At 47.8% G+C, this 16,363-nt stretch overlaps 1 protein-coding gene across 1 annotated transcript in view; it reads right to left on the bottom strand.

The window, feature by feature from the left end:
• ppm1h (protein phosphatase, Mg2+/Mn2+ dependent, 1H) overlaps nucleotides 1-16,363 on the bottom strand; it is a 49,114-nt gene that overhangs the window by 31,682 nt on the left and 1,069 nt on the right. Inside the window, exons 2-3 of the mRNA XM_056282220.1 lie at nucleotides 5,718-5,883; nucleotides 3,363-3,740 (exon numbers count right to left, since the gene is read on the bottom strand). Coding sequence (XP_056138195.1) covers nucleotides 3,363-3,740; nucleotides 5,718-5,883 — 544 coding nt within the window. The remainder of the gene's footprint in view (nucleotides 1-3,362; nucleotides 3,741-5,717; nucleotides 5,884-16,363) is intronic.

Below are 16,363 nucleotides of genomic sequence, written 5' to 3'. Positions count from 1 at the left end.
CATCGTGGACTGGAAACCACACACGGCACGAGTTGAAGTGTGTGCCTGTTTTGTGCTCACACATGGATTTCGAGTGTGTGTGTGCATAATCCCATGTCGACCTCCTGCATGACCTCGCTAGCTGGGTGCTGGCGAGGAGCCCCCTTGCTTGGAGAGACCGAAGGCTTCGGATAAACACCTTTCAACCTAACCAAGAGCTCAGACATGGAGGAGGCTCGCTCTGTGTGTACATACTAAACCAGCGGACCAGAGCTCACCGTGGGCGGTGCTGCGGCGTCCGCGTGCTCGCCCCCGGGAGCGGCGGCGAAGCGGACAGCCTGTTCGCTTAACCTGCGACCGTCGAATTAAAGGGGATCGATACCAGTTTACTTGGCAACTAATTGGAGTGTAATGAACCTTAAGCCAATGTATCGATCTGCCCCAGATACACACGACAACCTTCACTGAATGTACTGCAGTGACTAGAAGTAGTATGTAGTAATAGTCACTGAATGTACTGCGATGACTAGAAGTAGTATGTAGTAATATTCACTGAATGTACTGCGATGACTAGAAGTAGTATGTAGTCATATTCACTGAATGTACTACGACGACTAGAAGTAGTATGTAGTCATATTCACTGAATGTACTGCGATGACTAGAAGTAGTATGTAGTCATATTCACTGAATGTACTGCGATGACTAGAAGTAGTATGTAGTAATATTCACTGAATGTACTGCGGTGACTAGAAGTAGTATGTAGTAATAGTCACTGAATGTACTGCGGTGACTAGAAGTAGTATGTAGTCATATTCACTGAATGTACTGCGATGACTAGAAGTAGTATGTAGTCATATTCACTGAATGTACTGCGATGACTAGAAGTAGTATGTAGTCATATTCACTGAATGTACTACGACGACTAGAAGTAGTATGTAGTCATATTCACTGAATGTACTGCGATGACTAGAAGTAGTATGTAGTCATATTCACTGAATGTACTGCGATGACTAGAAGTAGTATGTAGTAATATTCACTGAATGTACTGCGGTGACTAGAAGTAGTATGTAGTAATAGTCACTGAATGTACTGCGGTGACTAGAAGTAGTATGTAGTCATATTCACTGAATGTACTGCGGTGACTAGAAGTAGTATGTAGTCATATTCACTGAATGTACTGCGGTGACTAGAAGTAGTATGTAGTCATATTCACTGAATGTACTGCGATGACTAGAAGTAGTATGTAGTCATATTCACTGAATGTACTGCGATGACTAGAAGTAGTATGTAGTCATATTCACTGAATGTACTGCGGTGACTAGAAGTAGTATGTAGTCATATTCACTGAATGTACTGCGATGACTAGAAGTAGTATGTAGTAACATTCACTGTATGTACTGCGGTGACTAGAAGTAGTACGTAGTAACATTCACTGTATGTACTGCGATGACTAGAACTAGTATGTAGTAATATTCAGTGAATGTACTGTGGTGACTAGAAGTAGTATGTAGTAATATTCACTGAATGTACTGCGGTGACTAGAAGTAGTATGTAACAATATTCAGTGAATGTACTACGACGACTAGAAATAGTATGTAGTAATACTTTGAATACTATACATCTGACCTGCTCACAGATACTGTTCCGTGTGTTCTGTGAGTGCCTGTGTGTGTATGTACCAATCAATGTAGTGAATCCAGGGGGCAGCCGGGAACCGCCGCAGCCGGGACGCGAACCCGGGTCGCCCGCACCACAGGCGACTGTGCTAACCAGTCAACTAAAGGGTTCAAACTGTTAGCCAAGGGCTAGCGACTTGCCAAAAGGAATGCGAAGCGGTGCGGTGGCCTCTCGCTTCCTGAGGTAGTGGTCGCCGCGGGTCCATCAGGATCTTAGCATATGGCCGCTCCTACGCAAATGTGTCCGTAGCAGCGCCCTCTTGTGGTACCTCCTGTTTTCACAAAGTCTGCTGCGGGGGCGACCGGGTTCCCGGCGGTATAACCGGGTGGGTCGATTGGACTCGTTAGCCTTGGTTGGCAGCCAGTCTAGGAGAGGGAACACTTTGACCTCAAACTCGGGTAGATGAAGCTCGCTGGGGCAGTTCATCTAGGAGGACAACTCTGATTTCAGACCCGGGTAGATGAAGCTCGCTAGCCTGTGGGGCAGTTCATCTAGGAGGAGGACAACTCTGATTTCAGACCCGGGTAGATGAAGCTCGCTAGCCTGTGGGGCAGTTCATCTAGGAGGAGGACAACTCTGATTTCAGACCCGGGTAGATGAAGCTCGCTAGCCTGTGGGGCAGTTCATCTAGGAGGAGGACAACTCTGATTTCAGACCCGGGTAGATGAAGCTCGCTAGCCTGTGGGGCAGTTCATCTAGGAGGAGGACAACTCTGATTTCAGACCCGGGTAGATGAAGCTCACTAGCCTGTGGGGCAGTTCATCTAGGAGGAGGACAACTCTGATTTCAGACCCGGGTAGATGAAGCTCGCTAGCCTGTGGGGCAGTTCATCTAGGAGGAGGACAACTCCGATTTACTTCCACTGCCTCGCGGGTATACTCATCTACGGGAAAGGCTTCGGGAAGAAACCCTGAGGAAAGATCTGCATCCGTCTCCACTGCCAGTGGTCTTGCTTAGTCTTGCCACTGGTAGTAGGTGGTCTCGGACGAGAGGGTGGGGTTGATGACGCGCAACTCTTCCTCACTTTAATCGTCGCGCAAGTCACCGGTCGTCATCACAGGATGACTAGATGGTCCTCATCGCTGCGACAGATGAATAACAACAGTGAGTCTAGTCATCCGTGGTCGCTACACTACCTCCTCCTTTCGGGAAGCACGTCCCCAGGTTTTACACAGCGCCCCCTTCTGCTCAACATCACCGAGCTCGAATCCAGAGTACTGCCATGTAACAGAGGTTGTGTTTTTTGGGGGGGGGGGGGTGCCACCAGTTCCTCAACATTAGCCTGCTCGTTGTCGTCGGTGTCCATTTTCTTTCCTTCCCTCTGGTCTGCACACAGCACAACGCGGAGTCATGTGACCGTAGACTGCACACGCCTCACTGCCTCAATGGAGACTGACTGGTCATCTCTTAATGATGGGCGTAGATGTGCAGACTGTAACGACCACGGGCAACCGGACTTGCGAGCCCGTTGGCTAACGGGTCGGACCCTTTAGCCGGCTGGTTAGCGAGCGCAGTCGCCCGTGGTACAGGCGACCCGGGTTGGCGTCCTGGCTGCGGTGGCTCCCGGCAGCATCTCCAAGATGGCACGCGAGTGAACCAGCTTCCGCAGAGGTTTCTACCACCACGTGAGACCAGCCTACCATGTGACCATTCAGCCCTGAAAACAACACCCATGATGCTCTGCTCTCTACCTGCTGCCCTCTTACCATGTCTTTGAAAGCGTTCTCAATGGCGCCGACCACGAGGCTCTCGTGCGAAACCTTCTTCTCGGTAAAGAAGCGCACGGGAGGCGTGCTGGGGGAGCCCGGCGCCCCCGCCGCCCCCCGGAGCGAGGCGGCTCTGGTGAGGGCTCGCTGGGAGGTGGGGGTGAGGTGGTGGTGGTGGTGGTGGTGGTGGTTGTTGACAGGCTCCTCTCCCAGGCAGGTGGGGGGCAGCAGGGCGGGGTTGCGCAGGACATCGACCACCTCCTGAAGGTGCCGGGCGATGTGGTGGTGCAGGAGGCGTGAGGCCACGACGGCTGCCCCCGAACCCGCGTGACCGTCAAACAACGCCCAGTAGTGGAAGGTCACGCCCTCCGAACTGTCCTACATGTGGACAAGGGAGACCGTTAGCGCCCCACACACACACACACACACACACACACACACACACACATTAAAAGACACAAATATAAACACCATAAGCAGATTTCTTTTCTTTTTTTTGTGGATTCACCCCCCCCCCCTTTTTCTCCCAAATTGTACTTGGCCAATTACCCCACTCTTCCGAGTCGTCCCGGTCGCTGCTCCACCCCCTCTGCCGATCCGGGGAGGGCTGCAGACTACCACATGCCTCCTCCCATACATGTGGAGTCACCAGCCGCTTCTTTTCACCTGACAGTGAGGAGTTTCACCAGGGGGACGTAGTGCGTGGGAGGATCACGCCATTTCCCCCCCCCGAAGAGACCGACCAGAGGAGGCGCTATTGCAGCGACCAGGACACACACCCACATTTGGCTTCCTACCCGCTGACACAGCCAATTGTGTCCGTAGGGACACCCGACCAAGCCGGAGGTAACACGTGGATTTGAACCGGCGATCCCCGTGTTGCTAGGCAACGGAACAGACCGCCACGCCACTCGGCCGCCCTACGCAGATGTATCTTCTTGCCCGAAGCCCACCTCGGCGTTCATGCTTAACTGACTGATAACGGGACATTTTCACACACTAAGTTCTGATGTTCTAGTACACTGCAGTCTACTACAGCACCACTAGAGGGGCGCTACGCGTCTCCGCCAGGCCTCGTGTTACAGCACCGCTGCAGCAGTGAGTCATCCGGTACTTGCGTGAGTTTGTTGTGAGCGCTTGGAAGGTCGGAGTACGACAGTGGCCGGGTTGAGAGCTGAACACACGGGAGGGAAATCAATGCTGAGTGGCTTTCAGCCTCACTCTGTGTGTGTGTGTGTGTGTGTGTGTGTGTGTGTACACTGTTGTGTTACTGGTTGTGTGGGTGTGTGTTTCTGTATTTAGGGGGTGGTGGTGCACCACATTTGAGGACTAAATCGAAACCTCCACCTCATTTTTCCATCCATCCATCCATCCATCCATCCATCCATTATCCAAACCACTTAGGGTCTCAGGGTCGCGGGGACGCTGGAGCCTATCCCAGCAGTCATTGGGCAGCAGGCAGAGAGACACCCTGGATAGGCTGCCAGTCCATCACAGGGCCGACATACACACACACACACACACACAAACATACACACACACACACACACACACACACACACACACACACACACACACACACACACACACACACACACACACATTCACACCTAGGGACAATGTAATACGGCCGATTCACCTGACCTACATGTCTTTGGACTGTGGGAGGAAACCCACACAGACATGGGGAGAACATGCAAACTCCACACAGAGGACCACCTGGGATGACCCCCAAGGTTGGACTACCCCGGGGTTCTTACCCAGGACCCTCTTGCTGTGAGTCGACCATGACAGTGAGGAGACAGTGGGTGCAGTTTTATCATGTCCACCGAAAAAGAGCTGAACCTACCTGCCGTTTAAAAGAACCCCCCCCCTATTTCTCCCCAACTATATCCGACCAATTACCCCACTCCTGTAGACTACCACATGCCAATCACCAGCTGCTTCTTTTCACCTGACAGTGAGGAGTTTCACCAGTGGGATGTAGTGCGTGGGAGGATCACGCTACCCCCCCCCTTAACAGGCGCCCCGACCGATCAGAGGAGGCGCTAGAGCAGCGACCAGGACACATACCCGCATCTGGCTTCCCACCCACAGCCATGACCAATTGTGTCTGTAGGAAGGCAACATGGGGATTCAAACCGGCGATCCCCGTGTTGGTAGGCAACAGAATAGACCGCTACACCACCCGGACGCCCCTAAAAGAAACTGTTTTAAATGTGTCCTGTAAATACTGACACCAGCTGTCTCTTTAAGACCGGTGTAGGCAGCAGCACCAGCTGTGAAGTTGTGACATCACATCCTGTACGTCCCAAAAAAACAAACAAAAAAAAACCCCTCTCTGTTGGGACTCACCAGGTTGTCCCTGAGTCCGAGGCCCTCTCCATTGGGGAGCGAGGACCTGCGGCGGGCTGCGGAGGTCTGGTTCGGTGTGGCGCTCCCTGTCGGTCTCGGTTTGACGGCCATCACTTCACAGCACGCCTGGTCCTCATTTAGAGAGCTCTTCCCTGCGTTGATCACCCTGCATGGGGGAGGGAGGGAGGGAATCAACAGTGTTAGTGTATACACCAAAGGAGTCTGGGAAAGGCCAGCTACTAGTTCTGTGCTAACGCCCCCTATAGGTTGTGTGTGGATTCTTCTGGAGAGTTTAGCAGAGCCACAACACACAAACCGACGACACACAAGCTGCACCAGGCTGTGCAGGCAGTGAAGGAATGAGAGAACCTACGAAACACAACAAGCGTTGCATGCGTCTACAGTATGAGACCAGTTCTCTACGATACGGACACCATGAAATAAGCCACCCCATACATTCTGAACACCCTGTAGTGAACAGGGTTGTATAGACCAGTACCAGAGCCACGCACGTGGCTCAGGGGACAGAACGAGACACACATTATGTATTATATGTACACAACATAATACATAATACATACATGATGTACTACACAATATCAGGCAGATGGTGCACTTATGCTGCTGCAGCCATGCACAAGAGAACACACGTTTGTCCGATGGTGTGGCGGTCTATTCTGTTGCCTACCAACATGGGGATCGCCGGTTCGAATCCCCGTGTTACCTCTGCCTGGGTCGAGCGTCCCTACAGACACAACTGGCCATGTCTGCAGGTTGGAAGCCGGATGTGGGTATGTGTTCTGGTCGCTGCACCAGCGCCTCCTCTGGTCGGTCGGGGCGCCTGTTCAGCAGGGAGGGGGAACTGCGGGGAACAGCGTGATCCTCCCACGCGCTACATCCCCCTGGTGAAACTCCTCACTGTCAGGTGAAAAGAAGCGGCTGGCGACTCCACATGTATGGGAGGAGGCATGTGGTAGTCTGCAGCCCTCCCCGGATCAGCAGAGGGGGTGGAGCAGAGACCGGCACGGCTTGGAAGGGTGGGGTAATTGTCCGGGTACAATAGAAAAAAAAATCTAATAGATAAATACAGCCTTGTACCCATATATTCCACAACGCGGTCGAAAAACTGCAGCTCCACTCTCACCACACGAGTTAGCCGCCCTCGGTACCCCACACCCGTTTCTATCGACGGCAAATTGGCTGGTCCCACCTTGAAGAGACATGAACGTTGTTTCTCTTGACGAGTTTACTACAAACAACACACACATAGAAATATAAATAGAAAACGACTAATTATTCTGTTTGCACAAATGGGTGTTCATTAATGTGTCATTTCCCACCATGGTCTACCATAAGTCTGCTATGGGGTCTTATGAGAGGGCCACCCAAATGTTGAGCGCCACGTGAAGGAGGCACCAGACACTGGACTAACATCCCTGGAAGTCCACGCAGAGGAACAAATTCCACAAAGTGAAGACGCTGGGGTGCGGATGTCAGACTGAAACTCTGTGAGTGAGGGACACTCGTTCGACCCCATGAGGATAATATGAGGAAAACAAGACACATGACAGCACAGCGTTCCAGGCTCTCGTCTCTCTGATCTGATGGGAAAAGCCATCCACAGCCTGAGGGATGAACTGAGACTCGGGCTGTCAGCTCCCATTCCTCAAGTCACTCCTTCTCATCCAGGGTCACGGAAGGTTTATCTTTCTGTACTGGACCGCATCTCACATTTAACCTGGTTTGTATGGTTTGTAGCCTTGATAAGGATTGCTCCAAAAGCCATGATGTGGCTCTAAAAGCCATGATGTGGTATCTTACTACATTCTCAATTAGAGCTGGGCAACATATGGATATAATGTGGATACAATATGGATATAATGTGGATACAATATGGACATAATGTGGATACAATATGGATATATGGATAATATGGACATAATATGGATATAATGTGGATATAATGTGGCTATAATGTGGATACAATATGGATATAATGTGGATATAATATGGATACAATATGGATATAATGTGACTATCATGTGGATACAATATGGATATAATGTGGATATAATGTGGATATAATGTGGATATAACATGGATATAATATAGATATCATATGGATATAAAGTGGACATAACTGTTCGGGGGAGGGGGAACTGGGGAAATAGCGTGATCCTCCCACGTGCTACGTCCCCCTGGTGAAACTCCTCACTGTCAGGTGAAAAGAAGCGGCTGGCGACTCCACATGTATGGGAGGAGGCATGTGGTAGTCTGCAGCCCTCCCCGGATCGGCAGAGGGGGTGGAGCAGCGACCGGGATGGCTCGGAAGACTGGGGTAATTGGTCGGATACAATTGGGGAGAAAAAAAAAGGGGGGGGGGTAATGCCTAGTTCATTTCACAGTGATTTCTACAAGGTCATTTTGTTACAACAATCATACAGTTCATTAAACATGTCATAACACATTATAACATGTCATAACACAATGGAACACGTCGATTTCCACAACGCAATTATAAAATCAGAATGGCACTTCAACTTATAAATCTTATAAAAAGCACTTTTGTATTCTCTGTGACATCACTACATACTACATTGTATATGAATCAGTATTATTCAACAGAACAAATACGTTAGATGCATTAAATCAGGCATCGCACTGTTTTCAATAGTCCAGTCTGTTTGTCCAGTGCTTGTTTGTTTGTTTTTTGGATTTCTCCCTTTTTCTCCCCAGTTGCGTGGGAGGATCACGCTATTCCCCCCACTTCCCCCTCCCCCCTGAACAGGCGCCCTTACTGACCAGAGGAGGCGTTAGTGCAGCGACCAGGACACGTACCCACATCCGGCTTCCCACCCGCAGACACGGCCATTTGTGACTGTAGGGATGCCCGACCCAGCCGGAGGTAAGACGGGGATTCAAACCGGTGATCCCCGTGTTGGTAGGCAACAGAACAGATGGCTAAGCTCCCCGGATGCCCCAGTTTAAGTGTTTTATTCATTGTTTAGAATCAAAATTAGAATCTCTTTTTTTTTTGTGTCAAGTAACGTTCCCACAGGGAGAGAGAGGAGGTATCAAGGCAACTCGTGTCAGCCTAACAACGGATGTATTACTCCGATCACATCCTGGAATTCTGCTCCTGGGAATGTGAAGCGAACTCAAACGGTTGTGTGTGGGAGCTGCCCTGCAGAGACGTCAACACGGGACACACGTGACCCATCATGTGACGCGGGCGGCCCGTGGGCATCCTGCTGCTGTGTCCAGCCCTTCGCCGCAATGATGCTGATAAAACCTGAGACGCTGGAAACGGGACGACGGGGGAAAGATGCAAATATTCTCCCTACCTTTTCATTTTTCACTGACCTTGCCTGAAATATATCATAAACATTTAAATTTTAAACACGATAAAGTAGCTTTCAGAGTGAGAACAAGGAACATGCTTTATAGCCTACAATCAAACTCAAATAGTTTAATAACAGATATCAGGGGAAGAAAAGAATAAGGGAGGACAGTACTGTGGACGGACTCTCAGATACCCTGAAGTCATCACTATAAATCCTACAGCGACAGCATCATAAATAATACAGAGTATTCTCATCTCCATGGTTTCCCCTCCTCCGTGTGCTTAAGTGCTGAAGGGTGAATCAGTAGCCCATTAACAAACAATATGTATTAATGGGACACACTTGGGTCCTTTCTCCATCATGCCGCTGTTACTGCAGCCCTTTCCTGACAATTACCTTGTGCTATTTATCGGAAATCTTCTAGAAATGAATGACGTGGATCCATCCACCCATCCATTATCATCCATCCATCCACCCATCCATTATCATCCATCCATCCACCCATCCATCCATTATCATCCATCCATCCACCCATCCATTATCATCCATCCATTATCCAAACCACTTATCCTGCTCTCAGGGTGGCGGGGATGCTGGAGCCTATCACAGCAGTCACTGGGTGGCAGGCGGGGAGACACCCTGGACAGGCTGCCAGGCCATCACAGGGCCCACACACACACACACACACACACACACACACACACATTCACACCTAGGGACAATTTTAGTACAGCTGATTCACCTGACCTACATGTCTTTGGACTGTGGGAGAAACCGGAGCCCCCCAAGAGGACGACCCCCAAGGTTGGACTACCCCGGGGCTCGAACCCAGGACCTTCTTGCTGTGAGGCGACCGCACTACCCGCTGCACCACCGTGCCGCCCCTGAATGATGTGGATGAACATGGAAATTGCAATCGATCCTGGTCCAGCAATCAGGTCTTTGCTGCTGTCAAGGCTGGACCCGTGTTTCTTCGATGGAAGTGGGGCAGGAAAAGAAGCTGTGAGGCTCCTTTACTTCACAAAACAACACAAACTGAGCCTTCCTTGTCATGGCTGCCGATAAAAAACTTCCAAGTCATGTTTATTGTGAAGGAACCTTGTTCAAATTTGAGTATTCTGAGGTGTCGTGTGTGTGTGTGTGTTAATTGTTGTTGTTTATGGATTTTGCGATTGCCTGGAGCAGAAAACATTTCTTACGTTTTGGATCGAGTCTTTTATTTTGAAATTCTATTCCACCACAGCGCACCCGACTCCAGGTTGGTTAATGAGAGCACACGAGGGGCGGCAGCGGAAGTCTGCTGTTTGGAAGACGCCATTGCTAAGCAGATTTTCTACTGCTATTTTTTTATTGACATTTGTGTTTTTATTTTGTATTTTCCAGCATGCATTGCATTCTTTTAAATTCTTTGGATTCCTTAGAAAAAGCTTCTTTTTTTATGTATAAAATCACTAGAGCCCTGTGTCATCTAACAACTCAGCCTAAATCCACAAAGTGTTTATGAGCCAACGCTGGTGTGTAACGGTAGCATGGTTAACTGAACCAAATGAAGCCATACAATAGGGATGACTTTATAATTCCAACAGTAATGAAGGAAGACCAATAACCCATCTGGTCATCTGTGACCTGTGTGTATGTGTGGATCTGAACCACTATCTGATGGCTATTCAGAGGAATATGACCCCGTTTACCCATGTAAGTGGATCTGTGCGGATCACATCATTTCAATAAGGGCTGCTGAAAAGTCCCCAGTGGTGGCAGGTCCTGGCTGCAGGCCCTCCAAAGCTGCACGCTGCATAAAACCACAGGCGCTTCGTAGATCTACATGCCAGCGTCGCTTTGTGACCCTTCCACGTCTGTTCTTCTAATTGTGAACAAGTTTTCAGCAAAGTGTCGGACTGTCAGGTAACCCGAGCTGGGTTTAGGCCACCAGGAGACAGGTTAGTTCTGTTCTGACGTTCCAGCAGCAGATCCCCGAATAGGCGATGGGTTTCCAAATATAGGATACCCACGCCTAGGGAGCCTTTTCAGTCTTGTGATTAAAAATTAGTCATGGCTGATCAGCACGAGTATGTACATAGGATATAGAAACACCCCAACTGAATTTCTTTTCTGTGTTACTCTATACATACACCCACACAGCTAGGAATGCACATGAGAGCCAAAGAATCCTAAAGCAATGTTCTCTTTCAGAGATATGAGCCACATTCAGCAAGGCAACGATATGTTAGTTCAATGTTCCTACTTTAATGTGTGCTCCTTGGTTACAAAAAGGACTAACAAGTTCTCCGTGCCCTGACTTAAGTGTATCAACAGCAGAGGTTGATTTGAGATAGACCTACCAATCAATCAATCAATCAATCAATCAATCAATCAATCAATCAATCAATTTATTGCCCTGAATGGAAAGTTTGTTGCATAGCCAGCATTGCAATCATACAAAAGACAAAGTACACACAGTAAGAGCAGCACACACAACCACAAACTATAAATGTTCAAAGTATCAAGAGAAATGCTTCTTATAACAACTCTGTGTAAAAGTGCAAAATATTGTATAGTGTGCAAGGTGGCAAGACAGGGAGTAGAATTGAGCAGGCTAATTATCTTTTTTTGCAACCCAGTCTCACACACAAAACACTCATATGCAACTTATTAGCAGTTCTCAAAATAAGTTGCATTTCACTAGCAAGCACCACACCATCAACAAGATGTATTTAAAAGATTTATTAAAGTAAAATTATTGATGTGTTTAGTTCTTGTAGTTTTTCTGTGTGATGACTGCATTGTGGGGAGGCTTCGTAGGAAATCCACCATAGCACCCAGGCAACAACAGACCCATTCAGGACCCTACAAAGGAGAAGAAAGAGGGGGAGACAGAGAAATAGGATGGGGGGGAGGGCAGAATACGAGAGCGGAAGGTGAGGGGAGGGTTAGGTCAGTATTTATAGGAATACCGGAAGTGGTGGGCTTGAGGTATGGTCCTGCCCCCTGAAACTCGCTAGATAAGCTTCAATTCACTAGCAAGGATCACACCATCAACAAGATGAGTTTAAACGACGTGTTAAAGAAAAAATATTGATGTGCGTAGTTCTTCCGCCTACTGACCATTGTGGGAAGCTTCATAGGGAATCCGCTGTAGCACCGGGGCAATGATGGACACCCAAAACCTCCAGTTACTCAGGATAAGATTGAACGGATCTGAGATCTTTGAGATCTGAATGGATGTAGCAATGATACGTTTGGGAGGACCAATGGCCCATGAGTTGTATGAGGTGTTCTGGGATGCCATTTCAGGAGGCTGACATGGCAGTTCTGATCCTGAAGGAGTGTTCGGAGTAATGAACAGGAGAAATGCCAGACAAGGAGAATTGTGGTGGAAGTGATGGTGAAACCAGAATTGAGTAGCCACTTGTTATCTATTCAGTGATGAAAAGACGGTCCGTCAATGTTGTGCTCTGAGATTTCCGGAATAGCAAGCAGTTTGCGAGGATCTCAAACGATTTCAGTGGTGCTTGGACTTTGAAGTAAAAGACAGGTGTAGGATGACCAGACTGATTGGTTTTTGTTCTCTTCAAGTAGAATACCATGGTGTCATCTGAGAAATAAGATGAGTCTAAAATGCAAGTGAGGTGGCGGAGGTCGAACTGAATGGTTGAGGCGGTGAATTTGGAGCATCTGAGGAAACCAAAAAAAAAAGAACCAAGCAAGAACATGGCTTCAAGAGTTTGAGCAATGTGAGGAGTGCTGTATCCGGAGCAGATGGTGTGGATGCGGACTGAGAGCAAGTCAGCAGTGAAAGGAAGGTGGTGAGGAGTTTTAGCTGGCTCTTGATGTAGGAGTCCTTTGAGAAGTCAAGTTATCTGAGGATGGCTGGAGGCCATGCCCAGACTGCCGGTTGAGTTTGAAGAAGGAGCTGATAGTGCTGAGATAAACTTTGATGGAATGTTCTGGGAGTCGATGATCAGGGATATTAGGACTGGATTTACAAGTTGAATGTCAGGGCTGAATATGGAGAACCAGTGTCTGGAGGGTATCTGCATGAGGTGCTGAGCTCCTGAACTTCTGAAATGAAAAAAAAAAAAGAATCAGTGATCACGTTGCAGTGGCCGGGAACATGAGCTGCATGGAGAACATATTGGTGTGTGATGGAGTGCCAGATTAGGTGGCACATAAATGGCCCCACAGAATAGTTGCAGCTATTATGGGGTATATTTCAAAGAGAGCAGAGGAAACAAACTGGTATTCATTTGCGAGCTCCGGGGAACATTCTGCTGCAAATCATTGTCCATTGTAAAAACCTTCAAAACCAGCAGAAAGAGCAGCATCATTGTGGGTGATTCAGTTGGTCATCATAGAAGGTGATTCTGTTCAAATTGGCAAGAAGGTTGAGCCACAGAGGGAAATCAAGAGTGATGGGACAGAAGAAGCGATAGCTAGCAAGTGAGGGATAAAGGCTTACCCTTGGGAATGATGCATACCTCAAAGTTGAGGTGGCCTAGGAGGGAGAGAAGTTGGTGTTTAGTGCAACATGGAGCAAGCAGGAAATTGGAGAAGAAGGCTAATTCAGTTGAGCTTTTGGTTGGGAGTGAAGCCTGAAACAGATATGTATCAAGAGTGAGTCCAAAGAACTCAAGGGATGTGGATGGTTCCTCTGTTTTCTTTGCAGACAGTGGAACCCCGAGGTCAGAGAAAACTGAATGCAGTGACCAGACAGGAAGCAGGTGGCGATGAGGGAGGGGAACTGATGATGAACTTGTCCAAGCGATAAACAAGGAATGAAATCTTATTGTTGTTAGACAGGATCCAGAAGAGGGCCGCTGACAGGGTGTCGAAGAGTTAAGGGCTACTTCAAACCAAAAGTGCGCCTAACAGCAAATTAATATGCACCTCGCCAGCGGATGCCATAGAATTGCCAGAAGTCAAGGTGGGATAGGGAGAACTTTGAAAGTGCTGGTGATGTCCACTTTAGGGAGACTCGACCCGAAATCCATACTCAAGAAGGTGAGTGGATGGATGATGGTGCTCGTGTGGTACTAGCTCAATTGTCTGTGTGCTTGAGGCGATGTTGCATGATCTCAGTTCTGGCGCACAATATGAGAGAGGAAGGTGAGGAAAGAGGAATGCTGGAAGTGGTGCGGTTGAGGTGTGGTCCTGCTCTTGTAACTCACTAGATAAGCTTCAATTCATCATATTGATGAAAGAGGACACAAAGGACATGCACTCGGATCAATTGCTTTAGTACTATTAGATTAGCGATAGTTCAGTTTAGGTATAAGGTTATAAATGGTTATGTTTAGGTATTAAATTAGAGATGGTTTTAAGTTTAACTTTGGGTTTGGTGAGGATAAGGTCAGGGTAAGGATCTGGGAGGGGCTTGAGTATAATAATCAGAGTAAATCAGGGTTTAAAGTAGATGTGAGTGGATGTCCTCAACTACGTCCTCATCGATATGTTGGCAATTAACATATTTTGGGCCCTGCAGATATGTTGTACGCAACTATTTTGACAGTGAGACCAGGCTGCTCTTTTGCGAGTTAATGACGGAGTTCATTACCTGGTGGCTGATGTGACATTACATTTGCAGTGTTTCTGGGCACTTCAATCAAAGAAGAAGAAAAATGTTGTCCATTACCCAGGACAATAAACCAGCCTGTCAGAAGTGAGGGATGCTCAGGAATAATATGTGGAGTAATGGTTGCACCATTCGGCTTGCAGAAAGTCTCTCCAAAGTCTGTCAGAAAAAATCCCTAATGGTCAGGGCAATAGAACCAGTTTTCCCAAATGCAAGTTTTGGAAATCAAAGCCCTCAATTAAACTGCCATATCAAGCCAGATAAGCCTACACAATGTGCCCCAAGATTTAGACTTGTGATCTAAACTGGGACAATCTCTCTGACCCCCATATGAGACTGACCGAGTAGAAATAAATAGATCGCTGGCTGGATTGACAACAGTCATATATGCACCAGTAAATTTCCCTACAGAAACTCTATCATGTCAACTTGGAGGTTCTACATTCGGCTGGAGTGTTATGAAGTATGTACAATGTAAAGTAAACAGAGTCATATTAGTTTATGTAAAACCAGCCTACACTTGGAGCCTGGGGATCATGAAGGCAGCACTTACCAATATGCAAATTCAGAAAATTCTTCATTTCCTGCTCCTTGAAAAATGTGCTAGTTGGCATTAGCAGCCGTACAAATCTTTCACTTTGGGACTGCATTTTTTTTCCACATTCGGCTTCCTTTTTTAGTACAGACAGACTTTCATGGGAGCGGAGTAATAAGTTACCTTTTCATAATTCTGGCTGCAACATGAAATACTGTGTATGTCTATCTGAACGGCAGCACGGGTTGTCTTATTATTGACTAAGCATCAAAATGGATTCTGTAAACCTGGCTGTGATATTGACATTAGTTATCTTATTGACAGAGGGCGACTTCTCACGAGAGGGATATCTGCAAAGCAAATACTACTCAAGATCCCTCTCATACCCTGGCCAGCAAAATGTTGGACATAAACCGTTGCTTTGTGTTGTCAGCAAGCCAAGGGGTAACTTTTTTAAAGTCTTGGATTTGTCAAGTTAGTGTTAGCTGATAAGTAAAATATCACGATAACCACAGGGAATTTATGTATTAGGAAATCTGCTTATATATGCAAAAACATAACGCTTAAGAATCCAACTGAGCTTCATCACACTGAACTGTTAAATATTCCATCCATCCATTATCCGAACCGCTTATCCTGCTCTCGGGGTTGTGGGGATGCGGGAGCCTATCCCAGCAGTCATTGGGCAGCAGGCGGGGAGACACCCTGGACAGGCCGCCAGTCAATCACACAGGGCCAACATACACACACACACACACACACACACACACACACACACACACACACACGTATGTACTTACGTACCTAGGGGCAATTTAGTTCGGCCAGTTTACCTGACCTACATGTCTTTGGACTATGGGAGGAAACCGGAGCACCCGGGGGAAACCCATGCAGACACGGGGAGAACATGTAAACGCCACACAGAGGATGACCTGGGACGACCCCCCAAGGTTGGACTACCCCGGGGCTCGAACCCAGCGCCTTCTTGCTATGAGGCGACCATGCTAACCACTGCACCACCCCTGTTCAATACTGTAACGTATAATATCCAACCAAAACTAGTTTTCACATACTCCATCAACTGTTTCAGACCTAATAGTGTGAGAAATTGTAGGTCATAGAGTCTTGTTATCATTCATTTGGACGACACCATTGTGTATTATAATATGACAATAACTGAATTTCATCCTGATAC

Source organism: Lampris incognitus, chromosome 6 (genome assembly GCF_029633865.1).
Source record: "Lampris incognitus isolate fLamInc1 chromosome 6, fLamInc1.hap2, whole genome shotgun sequence".
NCBI classification, from domain to species: Eukaryota; Metazoa; Chordata; class Actinopteri; order Lampriformes; family Lampridae; genus Lampris; species Lampris incognitus.
Note: the sequence above shows the minus strand (reverse complement) of the source record. Positions and strands in the feature narration are given on the sequence as shown.